This window comes from Vespula vulgaris, chromosome 8 (genome assembly GCF_905475345.1).
Source record: "Vespula vulgaris chromosome 8, iyVesVulg1.1, whole genome shotgun sequence".
NCBI lineage: Eukaryota > Metazoa > Arthropoda > Insecta > Hymenoptera > Vespidae > Vespula > Vespula vulgaris.
Window position 1 is genome coordinate 8,384,774 of NC_066593.1, and position 26,899 is coordinate 8,411,672.

Here is a 26,899-nt window from a genome sequence, read left to right on the forward strand (position 1 = left end):
AGCAGAAGCAATAGCAACTAACAAGCATGAAAACCAGGAATTTGGTACGTGTTCGTAACTCTACGAAATTGAGGCCGTTCGTTCGGGCAAAAGATGGACGTTTCGAATGTTGGTGTTATCTAAAGAAAATTATTTCTCAACATAGTCTAACATAACTCCAGCAAATAATTGTATCAGACTAAAATCATAGTTGAAAGTCTTATAAAGCAGAAATTAAATCGTTGCACGATCATTCTTTCTTCCTTTTTTTTTGTGTATTTGTTACTTTTAACGTTTCTTCAATAAATGTAGAAGATTTAAATTTTGACACCTACTTTTCCTTTCTTTTTTTTTTGTAGGAGGGGCGGGACATAATATAAAATATATATTTATATATTATAATAGAATTATACAATTTTCTAATTTTTGATGAATTCAAAAGAATTCGACGTAAACAATTTTCCGTTCTTTTTTCTCCCCCCATACAGACGAAACATCAAGTAACGATGTAGAATAACTTAATTTTTCTTAAAAAAGAAGAAAAAGAAAAAAAAAATTTCTCGAAATACGTTTGAATTTCTGAACAACGTGAACGTGTTCGTGGAATAAATTCTGGAAATTTTGTCTCATAATTTTGTCACACCATATATAATTGTTCTATACGTTATATACACATACTTGTAATTCGCTTCGAAGCATCGCAAAGCTTCGTAATCGGCATTACGAGATACGGCTGTTTATACGAATCTGTTTGTAAGTACGTGAACGTGTAAATACACTAGTACACCTCTGCTATACAATAATACCTATGTACTTTAGATATGTATACGTGCATACGTGCTGCAACTAGTATTTATAGATTCCGCACGCGGTATTGCGTAATACGAAGACGCACGAGCTGCGTTCTCTCTACGATTAATGTTCTAATATTAAAGTATACCATTCGTGGAAACGTCGAATCAACCTATTTGGCTCACAGAAATGTCGAATTCCCAGAACAAGGACATTTGCGTACTTCAAGAATGCCGTCTTGGCGCGAATTTTTGAAATTTATATACCTAATAAACATTTATCATAACTTTATATAATATTTGAAAATGTTAGATATAATAAAACGCTTTGTATTATTAATAAAAGAAATTAAATTATATAATTTTTATTATTATAATATCTAAAGAAAAAATTTTTTTAAAAAATTTTTTATTTTGTAATATATAAATATAATTTATTATATAATCTCTTTTATAATTATTATAGATTATATATATATAAATTATTATATAGCAATTATAATAATTTTAAAATAAATAGAATTATAAAAATTATAATAAATTATAGAAATATATTATTTTATAGAGAATTAGGTTATATATCTAATTTTTATACAGATCTGATTAATATAGTCTAATTTTTATAATTATAAAAAAAAATGTATTAATATATGCGTTCTTATATAGGTTCTATATAAAATAAACCATTACTGTACTTTGAAAATGTCGTTTCGACGCACATTTTCAAAATTAAATAATTAATAAACTATTTATAACAAGAGTGTATCTAAAATAGTATTTTAAAATTATATTTTCCTTGATATTTTTAAAACTTTACGTTTCACTTCTGATAAATTAAATTGGATAAAAAAACTTTTAATTAAAACAAAATAAATATCAAAAATGTATACGCGACAAGAATGAAATATCGTCCGAATAAATAAATATTGACAAAGTGATAACAATGATTTCGTTCGTTAATTACATTATAACGCTTGATTAATATGACTCGTAATATTCGATTAATTAACGGTCGATGTAAACTTCTCAATTGACGGTAAAAATAAAAATAAAAATAAAAATAAAAACGAGAACAACAACAAACGTTGACAGAGTCGATTCAAATGGATATATAAATTTCTAACGAGATGAAAATCACAAGATATTTGCAATTATAATAGACATATAATCATTCATTCATTTCGCCTAGTAAAATCTGACCGTAATATAAGAAGGTATTTGGTTAAACCGACGTCATTTAGAGAATAAATAGAAATTTTCCAGGTCAGAAAAGTCAATATCGGCAATACGACGATGACTTGTCGAAAATAGAAAAGCTTTAGGTATTCCAAGTGGTCCGACCGAATGGTTATGATCATTGCTTTCAGTATGCTATGCGATTATCAACGCGTCGAGTAGGTACATTGGAAACCATTACCGAGAGAATTGGAGTGGAATGAAAAGCAAAGAGACGCGAATAAAAGAAAGAGAAAAAGGAGAAGAAAAAAATAAAAAGGAGAAGAAGGAAAAGAAGAGAGAAAAAATAAAAAGAAAGAACGAAAACTGAACGTTAATGTTCTATTACTAGAGTTAAATATTTGGTTTAACCAAAACGTTAAATGCTTCGAATTGAAGCTTTTTTCTTTATTCTAGAGATTTTAATTTTTACATGAAGTTTTATTTCTTTTTCTATTTTTTATTCTTGCCTTGTGTATGTGTGTGTGTTAAATATATTATATATATATATATATATAATATTATATATATTTTTTTTAATACTTTATATAAGTATCAATTTAAAAAATTGTACATAAATTATATATACATACATATACATATATATATATATATCAAATATATATATTTGAAAAATTATTATATATACAATATTAATATATATATAAAAATAATATATATAATATTATATATATAATTTTAATACTTTATATATGTATCAATTTAAAAAATTGTATAACAATTTATATATATATATATATATAAAATGTACATAGATATATACGTTCATATGTACATATATATAATACATTAACATATAATAGTATTAAATAAAGAAGAAGAACAAATATTTCGACGTGACTCAATCATTTAATTCTATTGAAATAAATTCTTTTTAAACCGAGACGAGATTATACGTTTTTACAAAATTTTCGGGATACCCTTATTATTTATTTTTCATTTACTGAGATAGAATATAACGCAATGGAGAAAGTAAGAAACGGTGTTGCAGATAAAACCCTGAATGAAGAAGAAACAAAGAGAAATGGTAGGAAAAGTGGAACGGACGTTTTACCGCACGTTCGGGATCGAAAATGGAAATTCATTGCGTGTGTGTGTGTGTATACATATATATAAAAAAAAAGAAAAGAAAAAATAGCATAGGAATAACGCAGTTTTATCTTTATCTTGCACTCTGCCCCCTCTCCCTATCTCTCTTTCTCTCTTTCTCTCTCTCTCTCTACCACATGTTCGTATCTAAAGTCACATACAAGTATATATATTCAGAGCGAACATAAAAAAGCTTCCATGGTTTTAATCTTTTTTTTTTCCCTCCGACATTTAGATAAATCAAATTCAGTCAATCATTGAGTTTTAAATATCAACTACTGTTAAATAATCGATAAACGACTGAACTGTTTAATTAATGAAAATGTACTAGCATTGAAAAATATCACACGAAGTAGTACATTTTAAAGTGAACATTTTTATATAATATAGAAATTTCTATAAATTTAATAATCTCTTTTTTTTCTCTCTTTTATCGAATTCAATCGATCCTTGATTCCGAATGTCAGTCACTGTTAAAATAATTAATAAACGAATGGATTGTTCAATTAATAAAAACGTACTAGCTTCGGAAAATATCACATGCAAGTAGTGCATTCGAAAGTGAACGATTTTGATATGATATAGAAACTTCTTGATATAGAAAATTTAATAATCTTTTCTTTTCTCTCTTTCTCTCTCTCTCTCTTTTTTGTTCTTTTTTGGAATTCAGTCGATGGCAGTTAACCTCGAATATAAGTAACTAAAAAATAATCGATAAACGAATAGATTTATAATTAATAAAAATTAATTACGCTTCGATACAAACATCCGATAAAGTGAACAACACACTCGATCCATACGAAATCTTCGATAATCTTTTTTTTTTTAGATTGAATCGATCGTTGACCCTAAACATCAGCGATCTTAAATAATCGACAAATGAATAAACTCTTTAGTTTATAAAAAATAAAATGGCTTCTTTATGGGACACGAATAGCCACGGTTGTTTCATAAATATAAAGAAGTAAAAGGGAGACAGAGAGAGAAAGAGAGAGATGAGAATGAGAGTGAGAGTGAGACAGAGAGGGGGAAGAGAAAAAAAGAAAAAAAGAAAAAAATGGCGAACATTATCGGTTTCTCCGAAAGCGTCGTTCTTGTTTCGAGGATTTTAGCGAGTAACGGCCGACGTACACGTAAGTTCGCTTTGCACTTAACCCCTACCATATCCACCCCCTCCCTCCCCACACCCTCGCACCCTACTTTCTCAACCAGCACCTTCTCCTTTACCTCTCCTTCTCTCGTTGCTCGCTCGCTCGTTCGTTTCTAACTACGTATATGGCTAACGTACGACGTAATACGTTCGAAGGGATTATCATGGGGGAGTATGGGCTTTTCTCGAGATTATTGCCCTTACATGAAATACTTCGCCAGTGAAATCGACCATTAACGATCGAAGAATACGTCCGGCCATAATAATGCTTGATCCTTATTTATCATTCATTTTGATATTTTTATTAAAGAAAAATTTATTTAATTCATACGAGAAAACTTCTCTCTCTCTCTCTCTCCCTCTCCCTCTCCCTCCCTCTCTCTCTCTTTATTTTATTTTTTTTATTTATTTATTTATTTTTTCATATAAAATTTATTCACGATTTTATTCGTTAAGATCGTAGATAAATATATGTTAATAAAATAAAATAAAATACATTAGTTACAATAAAAGACAATAAAGTGAAATGAAAGGAAATTAAATAATATATACAATTTATTTTAATTAATTTAATAACAAAATTTAGTTCAATTATAATATTATTATATATATTACACTACACTATGCTATGCTATTCTATACCGTACTATGCTATACTAGGTTATTTTATGTTACGTTATACTCTATTATGCAATATTATACTATACTATATTCGTTATATTCAATACTATTATTATATATCACTATATTGTTATATAATATATAAAAATATATTATATTAGTTAAAAATAAAAAAGTAAATTGGAATGTAATATACTATATCCTAGAATAATATATATGATATTATATACATATACATATATATATGTATATATATATATATATATATATATACATATATAAATTTTGTACATATTATCTATTCTGTCTCTCTGTGTGCATGCGCGCATACTTACATAAATAAATTTTTAATTTATACAAAAAAAAATTATATTAAAAAGTAAATTATTACAAAAATTATATTCATATCGAAATGGATAATGAAAATCGAACGACAATGACTAAACTTTGAGAGCTTTCTTTGAAATTGTCCATCATTTTCTCTCTCTTTCTTTCTCTTCTTCTAAGTATTACGATCGCGTGCTAGAGCGATATAATTTAATCGTCAAATTACCTCCTCCTCCTCTTCCTCCCTCCTCTTCCTCACCCCTCTCCCGCGAATCTAAGCTCAACTTCATTTTCTTTGCTTATATACAAAAGCGAACAGCCGAACCATTAGAAAGCTTTCTCGACTAATTGAAGCTTGAAACATGATTATAAAAAGCCACTCTCTGCTGCTGCTACTACACTACTAATACTACTACTGCTACTACTTCTACATACCTCCCCTCCTCCCTCCCAACCTCTTCTTCCTTGTTCGAAACATTATCGCCGGGACACTTAATTATCATTGAATCTAGAGATTAGAATATACCTCGACTATCTTTTAAAAGCACCGAGTAAAGGAAAGAAGAAAAAAATGGAAAAAAATAAAAATAAAAATAAAAATAAAAATAAAAATAAAAATAAAAATAAAAAAGAAACAATTTTCCCAAGTAATTTTGAATTTCCCTCGCAGCGCGCCTTCTTAATCCTTATGGATAATGGCCGACGCGGGAATATTGAATTACTTGCGAAGCCGCGCAAAATTAAATAAGCGGCGCGATACGATTTTTAATTATTCTTTTTTTCCTCTCTTCCCTTTTTGTTCCTTTTTATTTTATTTTGTACAGTATCACCTGACTCGATTTTTTTACTTTCTCTTTCTTTTTTAAATCGTGTGAATATACGATATGATATATACATATACATATACATATACATATACATATACGTATACATATACATATACATATACATATACATATACATATACATATACATATACATATACATATACATATACATATACATATAAAAGGAAAATAACAATGTTGGGTACCACGTGTTGGTACATAGTTATATATGCTCGTTTATACTTTTTCTTTTTTATGAAGTATCATATCACATTTTATTTTTAACTATAAATCTGAACTATATGTACATACATACATACATACATACATACATAAATACAAACATACATACATACATACATACATACATACATACATACATACATACATACATACATACATACATACATACATACATACATACATACATACATACATACATACATACGTACGTACGTACGTACGTACACAAGCGTGTGAGTGTACACGCTCACAACAGGAGCAGACAAAGTATCGGACAAATGATTTTTCTGAAATTTTATAAATAATTCATTATATTAATATTAAACTAATAGATTGATTTATAGAGGGAAGCGTGACAAATCATTCATATTAATAGACTTCATAATTTTTAACATAATACATATATTCTTCAAAAGTAAATAAAAATATAATTGACGAAAGTATTCAGACCAAACTTGAATCTTAAAGAAATTATAAAAATAAATGTACATTGATATAATTTATCGACACAAAACAATAAAATACTTGGAATCTGTAACTGCTTGCATTTTTTTTACATATAGATTCCAAATTTTTTACGTTCTATATTATAACAGAAATGCTCTTTCATTTTTGGCGGAGTATTTCAAATAATTCTGCAGCATTTCGAAATTTTTTATCGCTGATACTTAATCTTAAATGTTGCCAAAGATGCTGAATCAGATTTAAATTCGGACTTTGGGGCCATTTAAGGATGTTCACGGTGTTTTGATTTAAACAATTTTCCATGGCACGAGATGAATGCTTCGAATCATTATCATATTAAAATATCCAATTACTATTCATAACTTACTTCGTATATGTTAGCATATCTATTTTTAATATTTCAATCTATTGTTCTTTTTTCATAATACTTTCAATTTGCCTTGACCAGAGAAATATCCATAATATTCTCAACTCCATATTTCATTGTTGGGATTTGATAACAAACGTCATCTCTTTTAATTTTTTTAATCGTACACGTACGCACTATGAATTCCATGAAAGTAAATAATTTGCTTTCATCACTGAAAAGCACATTGTATTGACCAAATATTTTATTGACCAATGAAGATGTTCCTGAACAAATTTTAATTGAGCTAACTACTTCTTTTTTGTAATCAGTGGTTTTCTTATTCCATGCCGTCTATGTAATCCGAAAGACATTAAACAACATTGCACTGTAGGTACGCTTATATTTAAATCATCATTTTCTCTCAAACTTTTAAAAATACCTACTGTAATCCTCTACGGATCATAGCAACTGACAACCGTCGTATTTTTCTATCTTACCTAATAAATATTTTTTTTTGATTACCGGATTTAAATAAGTTGTTTAAGTGATCTCGGTCTAGAAATTATTTTCTAATACTATGTACTATTTGTTTTGCAATTTAAAAAGGTTGTAACACATCAAATAAAAATGCACCATCATTTAATGTTCCTATGATTTTTTTCTTTTATATATTTCGTCCTCGCACCATTCCAGAAAGATTAAAATAAAAACAGAAATAAAATTTAATAAATATTTAAGATTTAAGTCAGAAATTATATATATATATATATATGAATGAAATGTTCAAATACTTTTGTCCAGTCAAATTTGAATAAAATTTACTTTATACGTTGAAAGATGAAGATATCACTGTGTAACTTCTACACTAGCTAACAAGATACTAATATTAAATGATCCACAAATCGGTACTTTCACAATGACACGAAAACAAATAAAAATGAAAACATTTTTATTCATTTATTCGCCTGTCTCTTCCCCCCCCCCCCCTTTTCTCTGTATGTGTGTGTGTGTAGGCTTAATTGTAATTCTTTTTACACGATTGGAATTTTTTAATTTTTAACTCTATAAATTGCCAACTATTGGACCCGACAAATATAATTTAATATTTTAATTTAATATTTTAATTTTATATCAACATATACATAAATATTTATATAAAAAATTTTGAATATGTATAGATTTATTCTCGTCGAATGTTAATTCGTAACTTTCATATATGAGCATATAGATACATATATATATATATATTTAGAATAACATACATATATATATATACACATATGTATAGATTTATACAGCAATCTTGTCTCGATTCTACCTGTTGAAACGAGTCTCGTCTCGCGAGATAATTAGCAAATGATGACGCATCGTCGCTCGAGAAACGGAGGCCGGATTAACGGTAACTCTAATCTCGTTATTTCTTCGATATCACGTAGGAAGAAAACAGAAAGGAAAAAAAAAACGAAAATAAAAAAAGAAAGAATGATCATGGAAAGACGATCGAAATTTTATTTAAAAAGTATTGAAACTATTCAAAATTAATAAAACTATACACACACGCGCGCACACACACAATTTTATTAATTTATTATAATAATATACATGTGTGCACACGTATTCGTAATTTTTTAAATTTCATTTCATTACAAAAATTTATTCATATTTCAAAAGTAAGGTTTTGTTAATAAAAAAAAACAATTTTCATTTAGTATAAAACGTGTAGTTATGTGAAATTTATATAATTAAAAATTTTTTTATAACAGCATGTAATTTCCAATTTCAATTTACACACACACACACGAAATATATCTATATATCACATATTGAAGTTAGCAGATAAATTCAATACTTATAAATAATATATTAATACACGAGCTTTCATTTGTTGGTTTCATTCATCAAAAATATTACGATATCAATAAATAAAATCATCAGTTGCAAGATTTATTTCTATAAATCGATTAACGATAAAAAGAAAAAGAACATTTTATAATATTTAACAGATAGAAATAAGATAAAATCGATATCTTTTAATTGCAATAACAATCAAAGAAATTGTAACTTTGTATAATTATTATAAACCAACATTGTTAATTATAATTTTCTATAATTATTACAAAACAACATTGTTAATTACACAAAAACCTTACATACATAGATATACGAAATAACACACACACACACACAATAAGCGGGCGTTATCATCGTGAGTTTTCCCACGAACGATAACGTACATACATAACATGTACGTACGTACGTGTATAACATATATATACATATACTTACACACACATAAACACACACATTCCAACACGTCATTACTCTCGTTTCATTTAGGTGAGTTCGTCGAATCGCTGACGCAAACAGACGAATTACATGGATAAGTCTATCTAATTTCTTCGTAGAACTTTTACGAAGAAATTTCAACAACAAAAATGAACGAATGCGATGTACATACATATAAGTATATACATATGCACACGCGTACGCACGCACACACAGAGGATGTTTCATTTTAAACGATATGGCCAACATCTCCAGTCTTATTGGTTTTATAAAGAAATGTTTCAAATAAAAGTTCCTAGGTTTCTAGAGGAAAATGTAATACGCATTGCAGTTATTTCATACAGAATGCTATTGTCAAGATACCGTAGTAATAATCTGTTTTTTTTTTTTTCCCTTAAACGGAAATCGATATTTTAAGCTGAACAAAAGTTATAAAGAATATCAATCGAATCGAACGAGTACCTGGAGTACCTTTAAAATACCTTTTCATCGAGTTATGGCGTTTTGAATTTTAACAAGTTGTGTATAATTTTTATAATACGAGCAATTTTCTTATAAACGTTTGACAACCAAAAATCTTTTCTTCATTCATTCATTTATTTATTTTTGTTCATACATTCTCGAAATTGTAATTATTTGAAGTAGGTTGACCTAGAGTAATCACAAACAATATTATAACAACTAAACAATAACTAAAGAAAATTTTTTCGAGCATGAAATATAGATATCCATTAAAAAAAATAAAATTTGTTAAGACTATCGTTTCATGACGATAGCGAATACTCTATTATTAGCTGCAATAAATATTATATTTGGCAATGTTCATACGAAATATAGATTTGGATGTATCTGACAATATCCTTTGAAACATAACACCCTGTATATGTAATTGTGTGTGCGTACGTGTATATATATATGTGTGTGTGTAAATTTTATACATAGGCAAATTAGTGGCATGTAATTTTCTCTAATAATTTGCATTTACTTTGTCGTTAAATCAATCACTCGATTATGTATGTGGTAACCAAGTTACACTGTATATACAATCGTACCACGTGACCAAAGATATTATATAAACAAATACAATCACTAATACCTCATCTAAATAAATCAATGTGTGAAATTATATATATATCAAATTTTTTAAAAATACATATATTTAAAAAAGATTATATATATAATTAAAATATTATATAAACAAATACAATCACTAATATCTCATCTAAATAAATTGATGTGTGAAATTACACAGACACATACACACACACACAAGATTTCTTTAAAAAATATATATATTTTTTTAAAAAAGATTATATATATAATTTATTTCGATATAGAAATGTATAACATAATATATGAATATGTACATATAAATATTTAAGAAATATATAAATATATAATGAATATATAAAAAATATATATATATTTGATAAGTACAAGTATAAATTGTAAGCGTACGCACGCACACACTTACTAATCGATAAAAGTAACTAATGACTATATTGATACGAACAAAAGATAGAAAAAGCGAAGTGCAAAGTTTAAAAAAAATAAATAAATAAATAAATAACATTATTTTCTAATGACTAATCTGATAAGATAAAAATATTGTTTTTTCTCCTATGTATAAGAATGACATAGATCAGAGTGTTAGACATGTCGAAAGTCTTACGTCAGATCTTCTAAGCAGGATGCGTAAGATGTAGAAAATAATCGTTGGAAAATTCTTCACGTGATCTTCGGTAAATCGAAATTACAATGGGAAATATACTTGATACTATTGTGATTGGTCCTTGAACAAAAATTTATTTATCATCCTTTTTTTATTTCTTTCTTTTATATCCATTTAGAGTAAAAAAAAAAAAAAGAACATTGTAGGACGGGTAAAAAATGTCTAGAATAATTTAAAAAAATATCAGTTACTCTTTTTCGCGACTTTTCGAGCTAATTTTTTTTCTCCCCTTTTCTCTTTTCTTCAATTCGTAAAATCAGGAATTTACATTTTCAAAATCTACGTGCCTTAATAAGAAAATTCAAAAATTCTTTTACGAAAAACAAACTTTCGTCCCACTTTAGAAACGTTTTATCTTGTCCTGAACATTTTTTTTCGTTGCGATCTGAAGGAGAATGAGAAATAAAAGAAAGAAAAAAATAAATAAATAAAAAACAAATGGCTTAGGAATTCTTGAAGAAGTGTGATTAATTACATCGTATTATTAATAATACCTAGGGCAAATATTTTGCTTCACTTAAGAACTTTTAGCCCGATCTGTATATAAACGTGTATATTTAAGGATATGATTAGTTAGATAGATTGAAATACTTCGATCTCGCAATCATAATTTGGTGTGTGTGTGTGTGTGTGTGTGTGTGTGTGTGTGTGTGTGTGTGTGTGTGTGTGTGTGTGTGTGTGTGTGTGTGTGTGTGTGTGTGTGTGTGTGTGATAACAATGTATGTTAGTTTTCGGAAAAACTTGCGTACTGAGAAGAAACGATAGTCGATCTTCTCGTAGCCTTACGTAGGCGTTTAATAATACTCGTCGAAGGTTACCAAATACACATCGATAAGGCTAAGCTCGTTCTCGTCGTTGTATCGATCGCCGTCGAAAATAACTTTTCCACGAATCGGTTAGAACCGAAAGAACTTTCCTACTCGTTACATGAATCAGATCCAGCAATATTAATTTCTTTATTTATTTATTTGTTTGTTTGTTTATTTATTCATTTTGCAAAACAATACTACTCACTCGAGACACATTTAAGTATGTATGTATGTACGTGCAACACGTTCAACGTGTGTTAGAAAGATAATAGTATCAAAGAAAAAGAAAAAATAACTCAATTTTAATAAGTACTTTGCTGAGAAATACTTAAAAGTTTAATAAAAAAAAAAATGAGAGTATTCCGTCAATAATATGTTTCTTTCTCTTTACGTAAACATTTCTGCATAACGTGATAAGAGAAGGAGGGGGAAGAGAATTTTATCAAATCAAAGATATATTCCAAATTCGATATAAATCCATAATGAAAATTTTCAATTAATTTTTAATTAATTTCTTTGATAAATCAACATCTCTTATAATAAAATATATTATTATCATTATATCCAAATACTTTTAACATGCACAATACATAAATCCATACATACAAACAAACAAACAAACAAACAAACAAGCACACTATATATATATATATATATATATATATATACTCTTACGTAGTATATATACCTATATATAAGAGTATATATCTATACTCTTAACTTATTTTAAATATATTATTATTTTAAATATAATATATTTAAATAAATATTTTAAATATAAAAAATAAAACTAATTATTCTCTCTTTCTCTATCTCTCTTTCTCGCACACGTGCATCATATTAGTTCCCTTCTTTGTCTATTTCTCATTCTCACACTTTCTCTCTCTTAAGTACTACAATCGTGGGCGTTAATGTTGATCTAGCGGTTGGTATTACACTATGAAATTCGAAGCAGTGAACTGCAGCACACGCTTCCACGAATCTTCACTGTGAATTCAACGTGCACTCACTCTCACCCTCTCCTACCCTCCCTCCCTCTCCCTCTTTCTCTCATTTTATCTGTCTGTCTATCTGTCTATCTGCCTCTTTGTCTCTCCATCTCTCTCTTATTCTATCTGTCCATCTATTTGTCTGTCTCTTTCTATCTATTTCTCTCTCTCTCTCCCTCTCTGTCTCACTCTCTCTCTCTCTCTTTCTTAGATGGTAACGAGGACGCAAAATTGCATATCCGCAGGAAAATCCGGGACGAACGTGGACGCGTAAATATTTCTATAAATTCCGTGACGCATTCTCGGTACCGAGTTGAATCTTTACCGAGAACCTTGCGAGTCTCTGATCCAACGTGTTCCAAATTCGAAGTTTGTCTTTCGAACGTGTGCACCAAGTAAACGAAACTCCAACAGTTACGTAGTACCTACATATATATGTAGGTATTTTTTCCCACCATTTGAAATATTTGTTAAATTTATTCAACAACACGAAAATTCTAAATAATTCAAACTATTCGATAATAATAACGATAGGAGAAAGATTGTATCAACATTATATAAATAATTGAAAGGGAATGAGAGGGAGAGAGAGAGAGAATAATTAAATAAAATATTTAATATCGTTTACATCAGGAATATATTTTATCATTTTAATTTTGTATTGTAGTAAATTAAATTAAAATATTAAATACAACAGATGATATACAACAGCTTACCGATTCGAGAAAATACAAGCATCAGAATGAAAATATCTAAATAAATGTAAAAATAATTCGAGGATGTAACAATAATAGCAATAAGAAAGGTAAAAGTTTAGAAGAAGAAAATGAAAAAAAAAAACAAAATAATTAAAAATATAATAGATTCTAAAAATCACAAGTACTACGCAGAAAACAACTTGTCAAATCGTCGAGCTAATAACACACTGTATATTAAGAAAAAAAGAAAGAAAAAAAAATCAGAAATCTCAAATATTGCAGATTGCATACTAAAGAAAAATAACCGAACTCCATATTATTATAACAAAAGCATACTTGATCGTTCCTAGTTGCATTCCATTCCGTAGAAAGAAAAGCATTTGCCATTCAATTAAAATCTTTGTTCTCTTCGTCCATCTCTTGTTTGATAATAAAAAAAATCTCGGATGCCATGTGCACGCGCGTTGCTCATTCGCTTTCAGAATTTAATTTAATATATACTAATAATAATAATAATAATAATAATAATAATAATAATAATAATAGAAAGAACAAAAAAGAGAGAAGAGAAAAAGAAGAAACAAAAAATCAGAAATTAAATTCCCGAGAACATAATCTCTTATAACAGGAATGGAAGGGGGGGGTGAGGGGTTGCGTCTGGGTTATACAAAAAGCTTCAAAAGTAAAGCTAGTTTGAATTGGATGTACGAACGAACGAATAAAATAAAATAAAATAAAATAAAATGAAATGAAATAAACTAAAATAAAATGAAATAAGAGTAAGATGAAAATTCGTACGTGTAAAAACTCACGGATTCGCAATTTCCGAAGAAAGGGAAAAAAGAAAAAAGAAAGAAAAAAAATAGACTGACCTACGTAAGTAAACGATCGAAGAAAACTTTCTACGCGAGCTCGAAAGTTGTACTCATTGCAAAACGAGATTCGACTTTTTCTAACGTTGAATCTATCCTTTCTATTTCTACCTATCTCTCTCTTCCTTTCTCTCTATCTCTCTTTCTCTTTCTATCTATCTATCTCTCTCTTTTTCCATCTCTATAAAACATTATCCTAAATGAAGGAAAACCGTGTGTTATACGTACGTGTGTGCATAACACACATGCGCGCACGCGCATACATCATGCATATCATATATATTTCTACACATAACACACACACACACATATATATATATATACATATGCAAAACACGTGTTCGAACCGGAAGAATTTACATCGATGGATACATACACAAGAAGTTTGCGAGCACGTCAGCAAGCATCCGAGCTTTTTCCTACTTTGCTTTTGAACTTACGTGACGCAAGATTCTTATACTTTTCTTAAATTCAATCGCATTTCTATGTTGTCCACGTACAGGTATATGTATATATTTATCTTTGTATCTATGTATCTACGTATATATGTATATACGTATGTATGTATATATGCAGGTAGTAAAAAGCCATGACACAAAAAATCAATGAGATAGATAGATAGAGAGAGGGAAAGAGAGAGAGATTGATAGAGATAGAAATAACTCTACTTAAATATTATTAACAATATTCTATTTAATTGATCAAAAAATAAATGTTATTTAATTACTAATAAACTTTTTATTTTTGTTTTTCTTTTGTTAAATTACATATTAAAATCTCAATATCAGCTTTCACAGTATTACATGTGTTTGATCTTCCGTTAAAAAAAAAAGGGGGGAGGGAGAGAGAGAGAACATTTTATTGGCCAGCCTAATAATAAGAAAAAACAAATATCACAGTAATACGCTATATTATATTTCCTACTATACTCTCTATTATACTATTACATATACATACGTACGTGTATGTAGGGGCACGCGTGCGTGTGTGTAATATTATAATATTTTTTCCTATTATTACAATTTATAATAATATTAAAAAATATATAAAAAAAAATGTATAATATTAAAAAAAAAATGATGATTCAAAAAAATACAGATCATTAAAAAATATGACAGTAAAGATACAAGAAAAATAACAATAACAATAACAATAACAATAATAATAATAATAATAATTCAAAACATCATAATATGCAGAACAACAACAAATTCAAGATAGAAAATGAAATTGTACACAAAAAATACAGGAAAAAAAAAGATAGGAATCAAGACCTACTTAAAATATAATTCCATTCGTTAGAATTATCTCGAGAATGAACTTCTTATCACCGAATAAATTTACGTATTATACGTTAAACCATGCATACACAATCGAGAAAGACGAAGGACGAAAATACTAAAACGTTAAGCATTTCGTCGTACTACTAACTACGCGAAATCAATTACTAAGCCTCTTGGAATAGCATGCAACAATTGCAGAAAGAAGGAAGGGAAAAAAGAAGAAAAAAAGGAAGAAAAAAGAGAAAGAATAAAATAGAATAGAATAGAAAGGCATAAAGACACAGGCAGAAAGAAAAAAAAGAGAGAGAGAGAGAGAAAGAGATGAAGAAAGAGAAAGAGAAATTCCACGAGGGACAGGAACAATTTGAAACGAATCTTTGGTGGGTCGTACCGAATGCGAGCGAATTACTATACTCCACCCTCGGTGGACGACGAAGAACGACGACACGACACAAACTACTGGGAAAGGAAGGAAGAAGAGGTAAATGAAAGAAGGAATGAAATTTTCGAAAGGGATGAGAACGGAGAGTGAGAGAACGGAGAGAAAGACAGAAGGAGTGAGAGAGAGAGACAGACAGAGAATACGTCCGTTCGCATACGTCAAATTACAGTTTTCATCCTCAAGCTTGTCATTATCTGCTCGTCCCAAGACCCTTAGTCCCTACACACATACAGCATCACACACACGTATGTACGGATATATGCATGCACGTATATGAACGAGTTCAAAGAAAAAGAGAAAATGAAAGAAAAAAAGAGAGAAGGAGAGAGAGAAAGAAATGGAAGTATATATACAATAGAATAAAAGAAAAGGAAAGAAGATAACGAAGAGGAGTACATGTTGGAAGAGAATAAAAGAAAAACTTGTCTTTTGTCATTTTCATGAGATTCTCTCTCTCTCTCTCTTTCTCTCTGTCTCTCTGTCTCTCTCTGTCTCTGTCCCTCTCTCTCTCTGTCTATCTATCTAGTACTTCCGTTTTGTACATTTCAAAAAAAAAAAAAAAGAAAAAAATAATAATAAAATAGAAAAAAAATATACACACGTAGATACATATAAACGTGAAATCATCTCATATGAAAAATAATCCATATACGTGGGGCTATATTTCATGGAGACGCTCTGGAAACTAGGAAACGACTTTCCGCGAAACGATTATAGACTTCCGGCTGCCGTTTCGAAACCGCGTCCTCGCTGAAGTAAACGTGGACTGATGCTTTACTATACTATACTATACTATACTATACTGTATGTATTGTACCACATCATATAGTACATACACAAAAAGAGAAAGATATACACAAACGAGTTAACTATTCGTTTTCTCTCGTTCGACACGCCAGGATCATTATCCTTCCATAATAACGGAGTCTGTCATATGAAATAAAATGATTGAGAAAGATTGAAAGAAAAAGAAAGAAGAAGAGAAAGAGAAAAGAAGATTACGTTCGTTCTTTTTTTTCTTTTTTTTTTTTTAATAATGATAAGCCAATGCAAAAGATATCTTTTCTATTTTTGATATTATAGAAATAAAAAAATGTAATATTTGTGATTTTTTAAAGATAATTCGATATGATTCTTTCTTCCTCTCTCTCTTTCTTTTTTTACTTTTGTCCATTCTGTATAACAACATACATACATACACACATATATATATATTTTTTCTGTCGATCATAAGAAACATAAATGATAGAATTAAAACGATAATATCGATTTTATTCTGTTTTCGATATATTTTTAATTAATAACTTTAAAGAAGACACTCCATATGTAATATTAAATAAAAAGTAATTTTTAAATGATAGACTTAAATACTCATAATCAATAGTATTCATCGATTGAATTGAATTGAACATCCCATATTGTACTATATATACATATATGCGTATAAAAATAAAAAATATATATATAAATAAATAGAAAAGAAAATTATATATTATCTACTGTTCGTATTTCAATTTACTTTGTTTTTATTGTCCCACGTGCACATCTATTCTTGGAATTCTCCATTCTTCTTAGAATTTGTCGATGCAACGATGCATTCTTATATCACCATAATCATAAATATAATCAACATGATCATCGTCGTCGTCGTCGTCGTCGTCGTTGTCGTCTTCGTTGTTGTCTTCGTTTTCGTCGTTCACCGTTCTCATCGTCGTCTTGTCATCATAATCATCATCATCATGTACGAAAGAATGGAAGAAAGAAAGTCGAAATGGGAAAGGAACATTACGTGGCTCGTATCCGCTGCTTGCAATCCGTGTATTGGATTTATGTGTTTGTGTGTATTGATATATATGTATGATATGCGTGCGTGCGTGCATGCGTACGTACGTGCCTGTGTGTTTGTGTGGATGATTTTATGCGTGCCTGGACGGCGGCCGCAGGAAACGATCGTGTGTCATTACGCGAAGTAATTTCTATTCCGAGGCAAAGCCGATATCCCGTCGTTGTATTCAACTGTGCGTGCGGAGAAAGATCGGCAATACTGCATCGTTACATATATACGTGGCGACTTCCATCTTTTATTTTTTATCTTATCTTATTTTATTTTGTTATTATTTTATTTTTTCTAATTATTTCCTTTTTTATTGCTTAAGCCGTCCGACTTTGTTTTTTCTTCGAATCGGTAAAAGAAAAAAAAAGAGAGATCTACGATATCATCAGAAAAATAATAATTTTCTAAAGAAATTTGCACCAAATATGAGTCTCCCAGGAGTAGTAAACTAACAAGGTATTTTCATATCTGAATTATTTCGTTACTGTTTGATTATATATATGTATGTATGTAGTATGTATGTATAAATCTATCATGCGTGCGTACACACGTAGAATAATTCAATTCTATATTTTCCAATTGGAAATTTACTTCATTATTTTTTGTGTATATATATATATGTATATATATGTTCATTATTTTCTTCGTAGGACATGAACTTGGACTTGCATATTATTTAAAAATAAAAAACAAAAAAGAATAAAAAAGAATATATATATACATATATTTATATCTTTACACGTACATTCAAATAATTACTGCGAACACAATTCGTACATACACTCAGAATGGCTCAACTAGATTATTTCCTTATCTTAAACTTCACGATCGTTTTACACATAACAACGTTTCTTCATTTTATGCGTGTACACCTCGAACTATTATTCAAATACACACACGCACACGGATATATGAACAGGCATGCGTATATTTAGATAAAAACGTCACCCGAGTCACACGAATTTGAGAATCTATCGCTGCGACAAAATTTCAAGCTTTCTACAGCTATCGTATATCAGGTATATACGTATACCAATTAACAAACAACCATTGAAAGAAACTTATGTATATCGATTTCTTTTATTTTCGAAGACAATTCGTCGAATATTCGATCAATCATCGAATTCCATTTTTTCGATTACTTCGAAAATATGGATTATAAACTAACGAGAGTCTTATAATAAGAGAAAATACTTTTCTTCTCTCAACCACGTTAGCCTCCTCCCTTCTCATCCCTTTCCATCCCTTTCTGAGAACGCCACCTTTTCATCCCCATTTTCAACGTTTTTCATCGTATGCACCGAACCATCGAAAGGATCTTTTTTTTCTTCTCTCTTCTCATTCTATCTCTCTCTCTCTCTCTTTCTTACTCGTTACGGACCCTTTGGCGTTCGTATTTTAACAACGAAAAAACGGCTAAATAGTTTACTTAGCATTCCAGTCGAGTTTACCCCCAACTCCCAATCCTCAATCCTCATCTCGCCCCAACTCACCCCTACCACCCCTCCCCCGTTCACCTTTTCTACACGTCGGCAACTTGGCTTTTAGTGGGTGCTTTTTTAAACGGAGAAAAGTAGTTAATCTCGCTCACAAGTTTATCCCCACCACCACCACCCTTATCCCTTCTCCAGAGATTACCCACAACCACAGCGACCGCCGCCATTTTTTTCTTCTTCTCTGCGCGCGACATTAGAATTGCTCTTTTTCCTTTTTCTGTTTTTGTTCTTTTTTCTTTCTTTCTTTCTTTCTTTTTTTTTTTTTACTACTTTCTTCCCCTCTGCTCCCTCCCTCTCCAGCTTCTCCCGTCCGCTCTTTCTTTTTTCTCTTTCTCAAATACTACGTATAACTCTAAAAAAAAATGTTTATAAAATTTCTTTTTTCCTTCTTTCTTTTCATTTCCTTTTTTACTACTCATATAACGTTGAAGAGCTAATAAAAATATTCAACGAGTAGAGATTCTCGTTGAAATATTCAATAGACATGTGTGTGCACACACACACACACACACACACACGCTATATGTCCATTAAATATCTCAACGAGAATTTCTACTCGCTTAACACACACATATATATATATATATATATATATATATATAGTAAATATTAAAGAAAGGCAGGGAGACAGATAAAGAAAAAAAAAAAAAGAATTTCTATAGATCAAACTCATTTTAAGATATGTACGAATAAATTGCAGTAATACGATTTTACGAAATTAAAAATAATTAAAGTAAAACGATGAATTCATTCTCTCTTCCCTTGCAAAAAAAGAAAAGAAAAGAAAAAGAGAGAACAATATTTATTCCTTCCCCTCCCATATTCGCACGCGTTACAATAAGCGTGAAAATAATACAACAGGAAATTCTCTCTCTTTTTCTCTTTCTCTCTCTTTCATATCAAGGACAGAGGGAGGGAGAAAGAAAGATCTTGAGAACTGGAGTTAGGATGGGTAACGAACCATGCTTAACAAAGTAGAAAACAAAGAGAGTTCTAAAGGTCGAAGAAAAAAAAACAAAAAAGGAAAAGAGAGAGAGAAAAAAGAAAATAGATCCACCATTCGATAAAAAAATTTCTATCAATTCTATAAAAAAAAAAAAAATAAATCAACTATTAGCTAATAATTTAGCATCATAACAAATATAATAAATAATTATTAACGATAAATAACAAATAATATATATATATATAATTATTTTATATTTATTAAATATAATAATGATGATAATAAATATATATAAATAATTGATATATCAAATAAGAAATATTTTTCTCCATTTCAAATTCTTCGATAATTTATGTGTTGTGTATATATATATATATAAGTTACACGATCAATGTAAATGAGACACCCTATATATTCTTTCGAAAGAGCGAGAAAGATGGATGGACACCGTTCGATGGAGACGTAACAGGTGTGTGGGCCGTTTTCTACTCGTCAAGAAAGAAAGGAAGAATCATAACTTCCTCGTACACTTTTTCATCCTTTTCTTATTCAACGCCGCCATCTTTGATACTCGCGAAGAGCAAGAAGAAAAAGAAGAACAACAAAAAAACGAAAAAACGAAAAAGGAGTTCGAAAAACGGTTGGAGCCCTCTCAAGTGTCGTCGGGTTTAGTGTTGAATACACAGACGACAAACAACAGAGATCGTTTGACACCTGGAACTTTTCGAGCCCTTGGTACTTACACAATGGACTCGTAAAATCCTGCTTTTGTTCGGATAATAAAGTCCCTACTGGTACTGCCGGTGTGGGTATACCGTTGGTTGTTTGTGACTTGTGTTGTGTTGTTTTTCAGCAGCTGGTGGAAGACACTCAATTATAATTAAAAATTTCAAAAACGAATTATCCTACGATTTTTTTATCATATACCAATCTCTCTCTCTCTCTTTATTCTATTCTACTCTATTTTACTCCACTCTATTTTCCTCTATTTTATTTTTCTTGTATTTTTCCCTTACCCGTTTAATTCTTGGCTATAAACTTCTTCGACTTGGATAAAAATTTCTTAACCTTACTTTTTACTCATGGTCGTTTCCTATTTCTTTTCTTTTCTTTTTTTTCATTTTCTACACTACTGTAGCTAGCTTTCTCTCTATATCTTTTTCTTCTTTTCTTTCTTTCTTTTTTGCATCTGTCTCTTTTCCCCCTCCTTGATCTTTCGCAGAGTTCCTCGAAGAAAAGTATTTCGTCGAACTTCTCCTTAGGACCCCCTACAGTGATTCTTTCTGACCAACCCTAAACCTTCTTTTTCTTCTTCCTTTTTCACTCTCACTCTCACTCTCTCTGTATCTCTATCTGTCTATCTCTTTCTCTCTTTCTCTCTTTCTCTATTTCTAACCTGTCCTTCGAACCTTTTCTCAACTATCGTGAATCGACTGAAAATTGTGCTGGTTGCTGCAGCTCTCTCTTTCTCTCTCTCTCTCCTCCTTTGCTTCTGCCGACAGGAGATATCATCTCTTTTTCTTTCTTTCCTCTTCTCCTTCTTCTACTTCTTCTACTTCTACTTCTTCAGCCACAATATATCTCGTTAGGATTGAAAGATTTTACCAAAGTCTTCTTTATAATCCTGAGGAAAAAGGAAAATGGAGGCAAAGAAGGGATAGAGGAAAGATAGATAAGTCACAAGAATTCATTTCGACGTACGTATTCCTTTTTTCCTTCATTTTTTTTTCTTTTCACTTTCCTTTCCCCTTCGCTCCCCTCTTTCTCTTTCTCTCTCTTTGTCGAAGAAGTAGAGGATGAAAAAGAAGAAAAATGTTCGTCGATTCCAAGAACGTGACAGAAGAGAGAAACAAAGCCTTCCTCCTCCTTGTCGATCGTTAAGTTTACGAGACCACGAGATAATTATCACGTCTCGCGGAAGTGACGCGACTATACAGAAAGAGAAAGAGAAAGATTACAAGCCGTCTCGTCCGAATCGTCGAGCAACTTCTGACTCACTAGGGAATATACCAACATGGGGAATTACGAAATGGTGAGAAAAGAGGGGGATCTATTTGGAAAACTCTTCGAAAACATTTGAAAAAAATAATCTATGAATACAATCGAACGACTAACTACTACTTCTCTACCGATTACGTGACAAAAATTATTAAATTTTTCTTTAGTCTTCTTTTTTCGAATTATATATATTTTGTAAAATATTAGTATATTTGTTAAGATCTGTAATAAAAGTTAGGAATATTTAATAAATAAAGAAATGTACAATAAAAAATATTTACAAATGAATTCAATTTTATTTTCTTGTCGAAATTTAGTAATAAGATGATTAATGAATATTGTCATGTAAAAATCTATGAGAATTAAGTAATAAATAAATATAAAAAAGATTGTGCATTTATTCGTAAAGGATTGAGGATCACTGTAATTCGAAAGGAATAAACGAAGGCTATAAAACTTATAATAAATAATAGCCGGGTAAGTAAATAAATAAATAAATAAGTAAAATAATAATCTAAAATATAATTCGAAAAGTTTCGAAAAATCACTTTTATTCGAAAGAAAGAGAATAACGAAGAATATAAAAATTATGTAATAAATGAACAAAAATATATTAACTAAATAAAAAATAATAATCTCCTAATAAATAATATACTATACTCCTAATATTCTTCCTAATAAATGACATACCACTGCGATCTGAAAGAAAGAAAAAAGAATAAAAAGATTTTATAAATAAAAATATAATAATAATAATAATAATAATAATAATAATAATAATAATAAAAAACTTGTTGAATTATTCCAATGTAGAAAGATGTTTGAGAACCACTGTGATCCGAAAGGAAGAAAATAAGGAAGGATGCGAAGAGTCGAGGAAAAATATCGTGAAATTCCAGAAAGATGATCGCTCGATCGACGTCGTTGGTGCATCATAATACCGTTTGGCACGATCGCGAGGGAATAAAATTTGAAGAACGAGAGCATCCGACGAATACGACTACTACGACGCTACGACGAGGTCGACGACTATGGCTATGACTATGACTATGACGACGAAGACGACGATAAGCCGTCGTACCACTTTTCGCGCGAACCTTTCCCTCAAAAGAATAATTCTAGCATAGAAACGTTCCCCGACAAAAGATCCATAGCAAACGAAAACAAGATGATTCGTCATCTTTTCTTCTTTTCATCATTTTTTTTTTTTCAACGGCCATCTTATCTTATCTTTCTCTTTTCTATCTCAAACATTTCTCATGGAAATTTAACCGATCGCATTAAGAAATTACGTATAATATCCGTTCGAATGTAACAACATAAACGATCGTGTTTTTCTCCTCTTATTACTTCTTAAAAAAAAAAAAAAAATAAGAGAGAAATAAAAAGAAGAAAATAAGTTTTCCAATTACCTGATAACTGTGCTTTTTCAAAAGGAACGAAGGAAGTTTAACGACAAAATAAAGACGAAAATTTAATATCCAAGGGTTTGAAGTTCTGAGAAATCAGAGAGAACTCTCGTTTTCTCTCTCTTTCTTTTTCTTTTTCTCTACGTTTTACTGTCTCACTCGTCTCGTTGTTACGAATAGTTCCGACGAAAAGTCGAAATCCACCGAAACGAATCGCGTTCGGTCGCTGTGGCAAACGAGAAAGAGAGGACAGAGATATATAACTATAGAAGAAAGGAAAAGGAGAGGAGTACTCTCAACCCGTGTCGTGTCGTCAAAACGAAATGCGAGCGACGAAGAAGTATATGAAGCAAATTATAAAAGGTCCAAACGAAAAAAAAAGAATATTCAATATATATGTATGTTGTGTAGTATATATATATGTGCGTGTGTGTACGTATATACGTTCATAGTAAGTGGAATAATGTCTTCAAACAAGATTTCTCCCTTTTCGCTTCCTTTTTGCCACGAACATGAGAATTTCACCTTGCCGTTTGATCGTAAGCATTACCAGTTGAACGATATGACCAACAGAAGAAAAAAAAAAGAAAAAAAAAACTGAAGAGCAGTTGTATTTATTCGATCAATATTTTTATTAATTGATCGTAAATATTTCGTCAAATAAATGATCCAGTATATACGAATATTTCGATCGATATAAATAATTAAGTATCGGAATCTCATCGTCTTATATCACATGCTGATATTTTATCGTAAATAAATAGCAAAATAAAAAAATATATATGCGTAAATATAACAATTAAAAAGGTAAATGTATAAAATTTGATCGTAGACTCACCATTCGATGCTCCTGTAGCCTCGTAGACAACAATGAAGAGATTTGAAGGATCCTACGTTAGCATATTCGGTCGTTACAACTTCCTTCGTAAATCTCAATCCACCCGGTAGATTTTCAAACTTGTGCATGGAACAGTAGTCCTTCAACTCGTTTCCACCGGAAAGTACAACGAGTAAGGACACGAGAACGAAAACTCTCATACCGAATAATTCCGCCATCTTACTTTGTCGATCTACACAATTCTCTTCCTATTATTATATTATAACCAATCAATATTACTAATATTCTATTAATAATTTTACACACTCGCGAATAATTTTTTTCTCTCTCCCTCTACCCCCCCCTCTCTCTCTTTCAGCAAAGAAAAAAATATTTTCAAAAAACTACTCGCGATAATTATATGGTTTTACAACGATAATAATAATGTTAATAAAAAAAAAACAACAACGAAAACAACAACAACAATAATAATAATGATAATGACAGCAACAACAATAACAAAATGGCGGACGCGAACGCGAGTTTTTACATATTTTTGCGCGACTTTAAATCGGGCGTACTAAAGGGATCACGTGACCCGGCATGAAATAATTTCCAAGATCGAAAAGAAGATGGAAATCTCCTTCTTTCTTCCCACGCTCGTCTCTCTTTCTTTCTTTTTCTTCTTATTTTATCTTTCTTTCTCTTTCGGAGCAACAACTAGTTCCCTTTCTTCTTTGCCACTTCGTTCTTTTTGAACTTTCTTCTTCTTATTCTTCTATTTCGTCGACATCACACGAACGAACGAACGAACGAACGACGAACAAACGTACGAGCTAACGAACGCGACGAACGAACGAACGCTTTCGCGCGGTTTAGCAAAACGGTTCCTTCTTCTTTCTCTCGCAAGATTTTTCGTTTATGCAGAGCTGGTACACATTGCTAATAGTAAAAAAAAAAAAAAAAGAATATCAGAGAAACTACCAAAGGTAATAATAAGTATTCGATCGCTTCGTTCTTCGTGTCGTTCGTCTTCTGTCTCTTTCTCTCTCCGTCCGTCTGTCTATCTGTCTGTCTCTCTCTTACACACACACACACATACACATACGCTCGTTTCGTCCTTTCTTCCTGGACGGTGCCGCGTGTTTGTCGTTAAACACGCGACCAAGAAACGAAGAGAAAGAAAGAAAGAAAGAAAGAAAGAAAAAATGAAAGAAAAAAAAATATATATTGTGAGAGAGAAAGAGAGAGAGTGAGCGAGAGAGCAAAAAAAAAGAAATATCCGAAAGCTTTGCGGCCGTTTACACGAAGATTTTAAACAACGGTTGGGAAAAGTACTTTACCACACTCCTTTACTCCCCGTTAACCACACACACACACGCGCGCACACACGTACGTACGTAAGTACGCATGTACGAACACTACGCGCGCGAACACACACGCACACGAGAAAAACTCTTTTTCGCCGTCTTGTTCGTTCAGTCACCTCTTCATGTCGAGATTGACTATCATATTTTTCTTATGTTTTTCCTTACTTCCTTCCTTTGTATCTATTTTTCTCTTTCTCTCTCTCTCTCTCTGTCTTTCTCACTTCTCGTTATTCTTCTTCTTCTTCTTTTTTTTTCCTTCTTCCGCGAACGTTCAAACGTTAAAATAAAATGAAACAACTGTGGAAGTAAAAACAAGGTAACGCAACATTACGTTGGAGTAATATTTTCTCTTCTTTCGTGTATTAAGTACGTTGGGATAATAAAAAAAATATGCGGGTATGTATATATATAAATGTATGTACATATATATATATATATATATATATATATATATATATATATATATATAAAAGAAAGAGAAACCGCACCAATACGAAAATGCCAGAGACAGAAGCAACAATAGCAGCTGAACGAAGCAGTAACGTCACACGATACACGCACGATGAATGCCTACGGCAGACTGCGGGAACAGCCACCTTGAGCAATGCACGCGCGACCGTTCGAAACGGGCCGCCTGTTGCCTCTCTCGTGACGCTTCGCTCTTATTCGGCTATGTTCGGTCAACCTCGTCGCGACACGCTAGGAGTACCTTACGCCTTCTCTTACGGGGATTTTCGGAACGCTTTTAAATGCACATTCATTGCTTTCCCCCTCCCCCCCTTTTTTTCTTCTTTCCTCACGTTATTATTCTAATTAATTTTAATTAATTTTTATTTTTTAT

General features: G+C 30.5%; 1 protein-coding gene across 5 annotated transcripts in view; it reads right to left on the minus strand.

The window, feature by feature from the left end:
• The window catches only part of LOC127065666 (interleukin-1 receptor accessory protein-like 1-B), a 195,186-nt gene extending 168,508 nt beyond the window's left edge, over positions 1 to 26,678 (minus strand). Inside the window, exons 1-3 of one of the 5 annotated variants that reach the window (XM_050998368.1) lie at positions 26,547 to 26,678; positions 26,032 to 26,355; positions 24,710 to 24,941 (exon numbers count right to left, since the gene is read on the minus strand). In XM_050998368.1, the coding sequence (XP_050854325.1) occupies positions 24,710 to 24,927 (218 nt within the window). In that variant the 5' untranslated portion in view covers positions 24,928 to 24,941; positions 26,032 to 26,355; positions 26,547 to 26,678. Of the gene's footprint in view, positions 1 to 24,709; positions 24,996 to 26,031; positions 26,521 to 26,546 lie in introns of those variants that run through there. The other 4 variants (XM_050998366.1, XM_050998370.1, XM_050998371.1 and 1 more) reach the window with 4 other exon arrangements.
• Between the last annotated feature and the right edge of the window lie 221 nt (positions 26,679 to 26,899).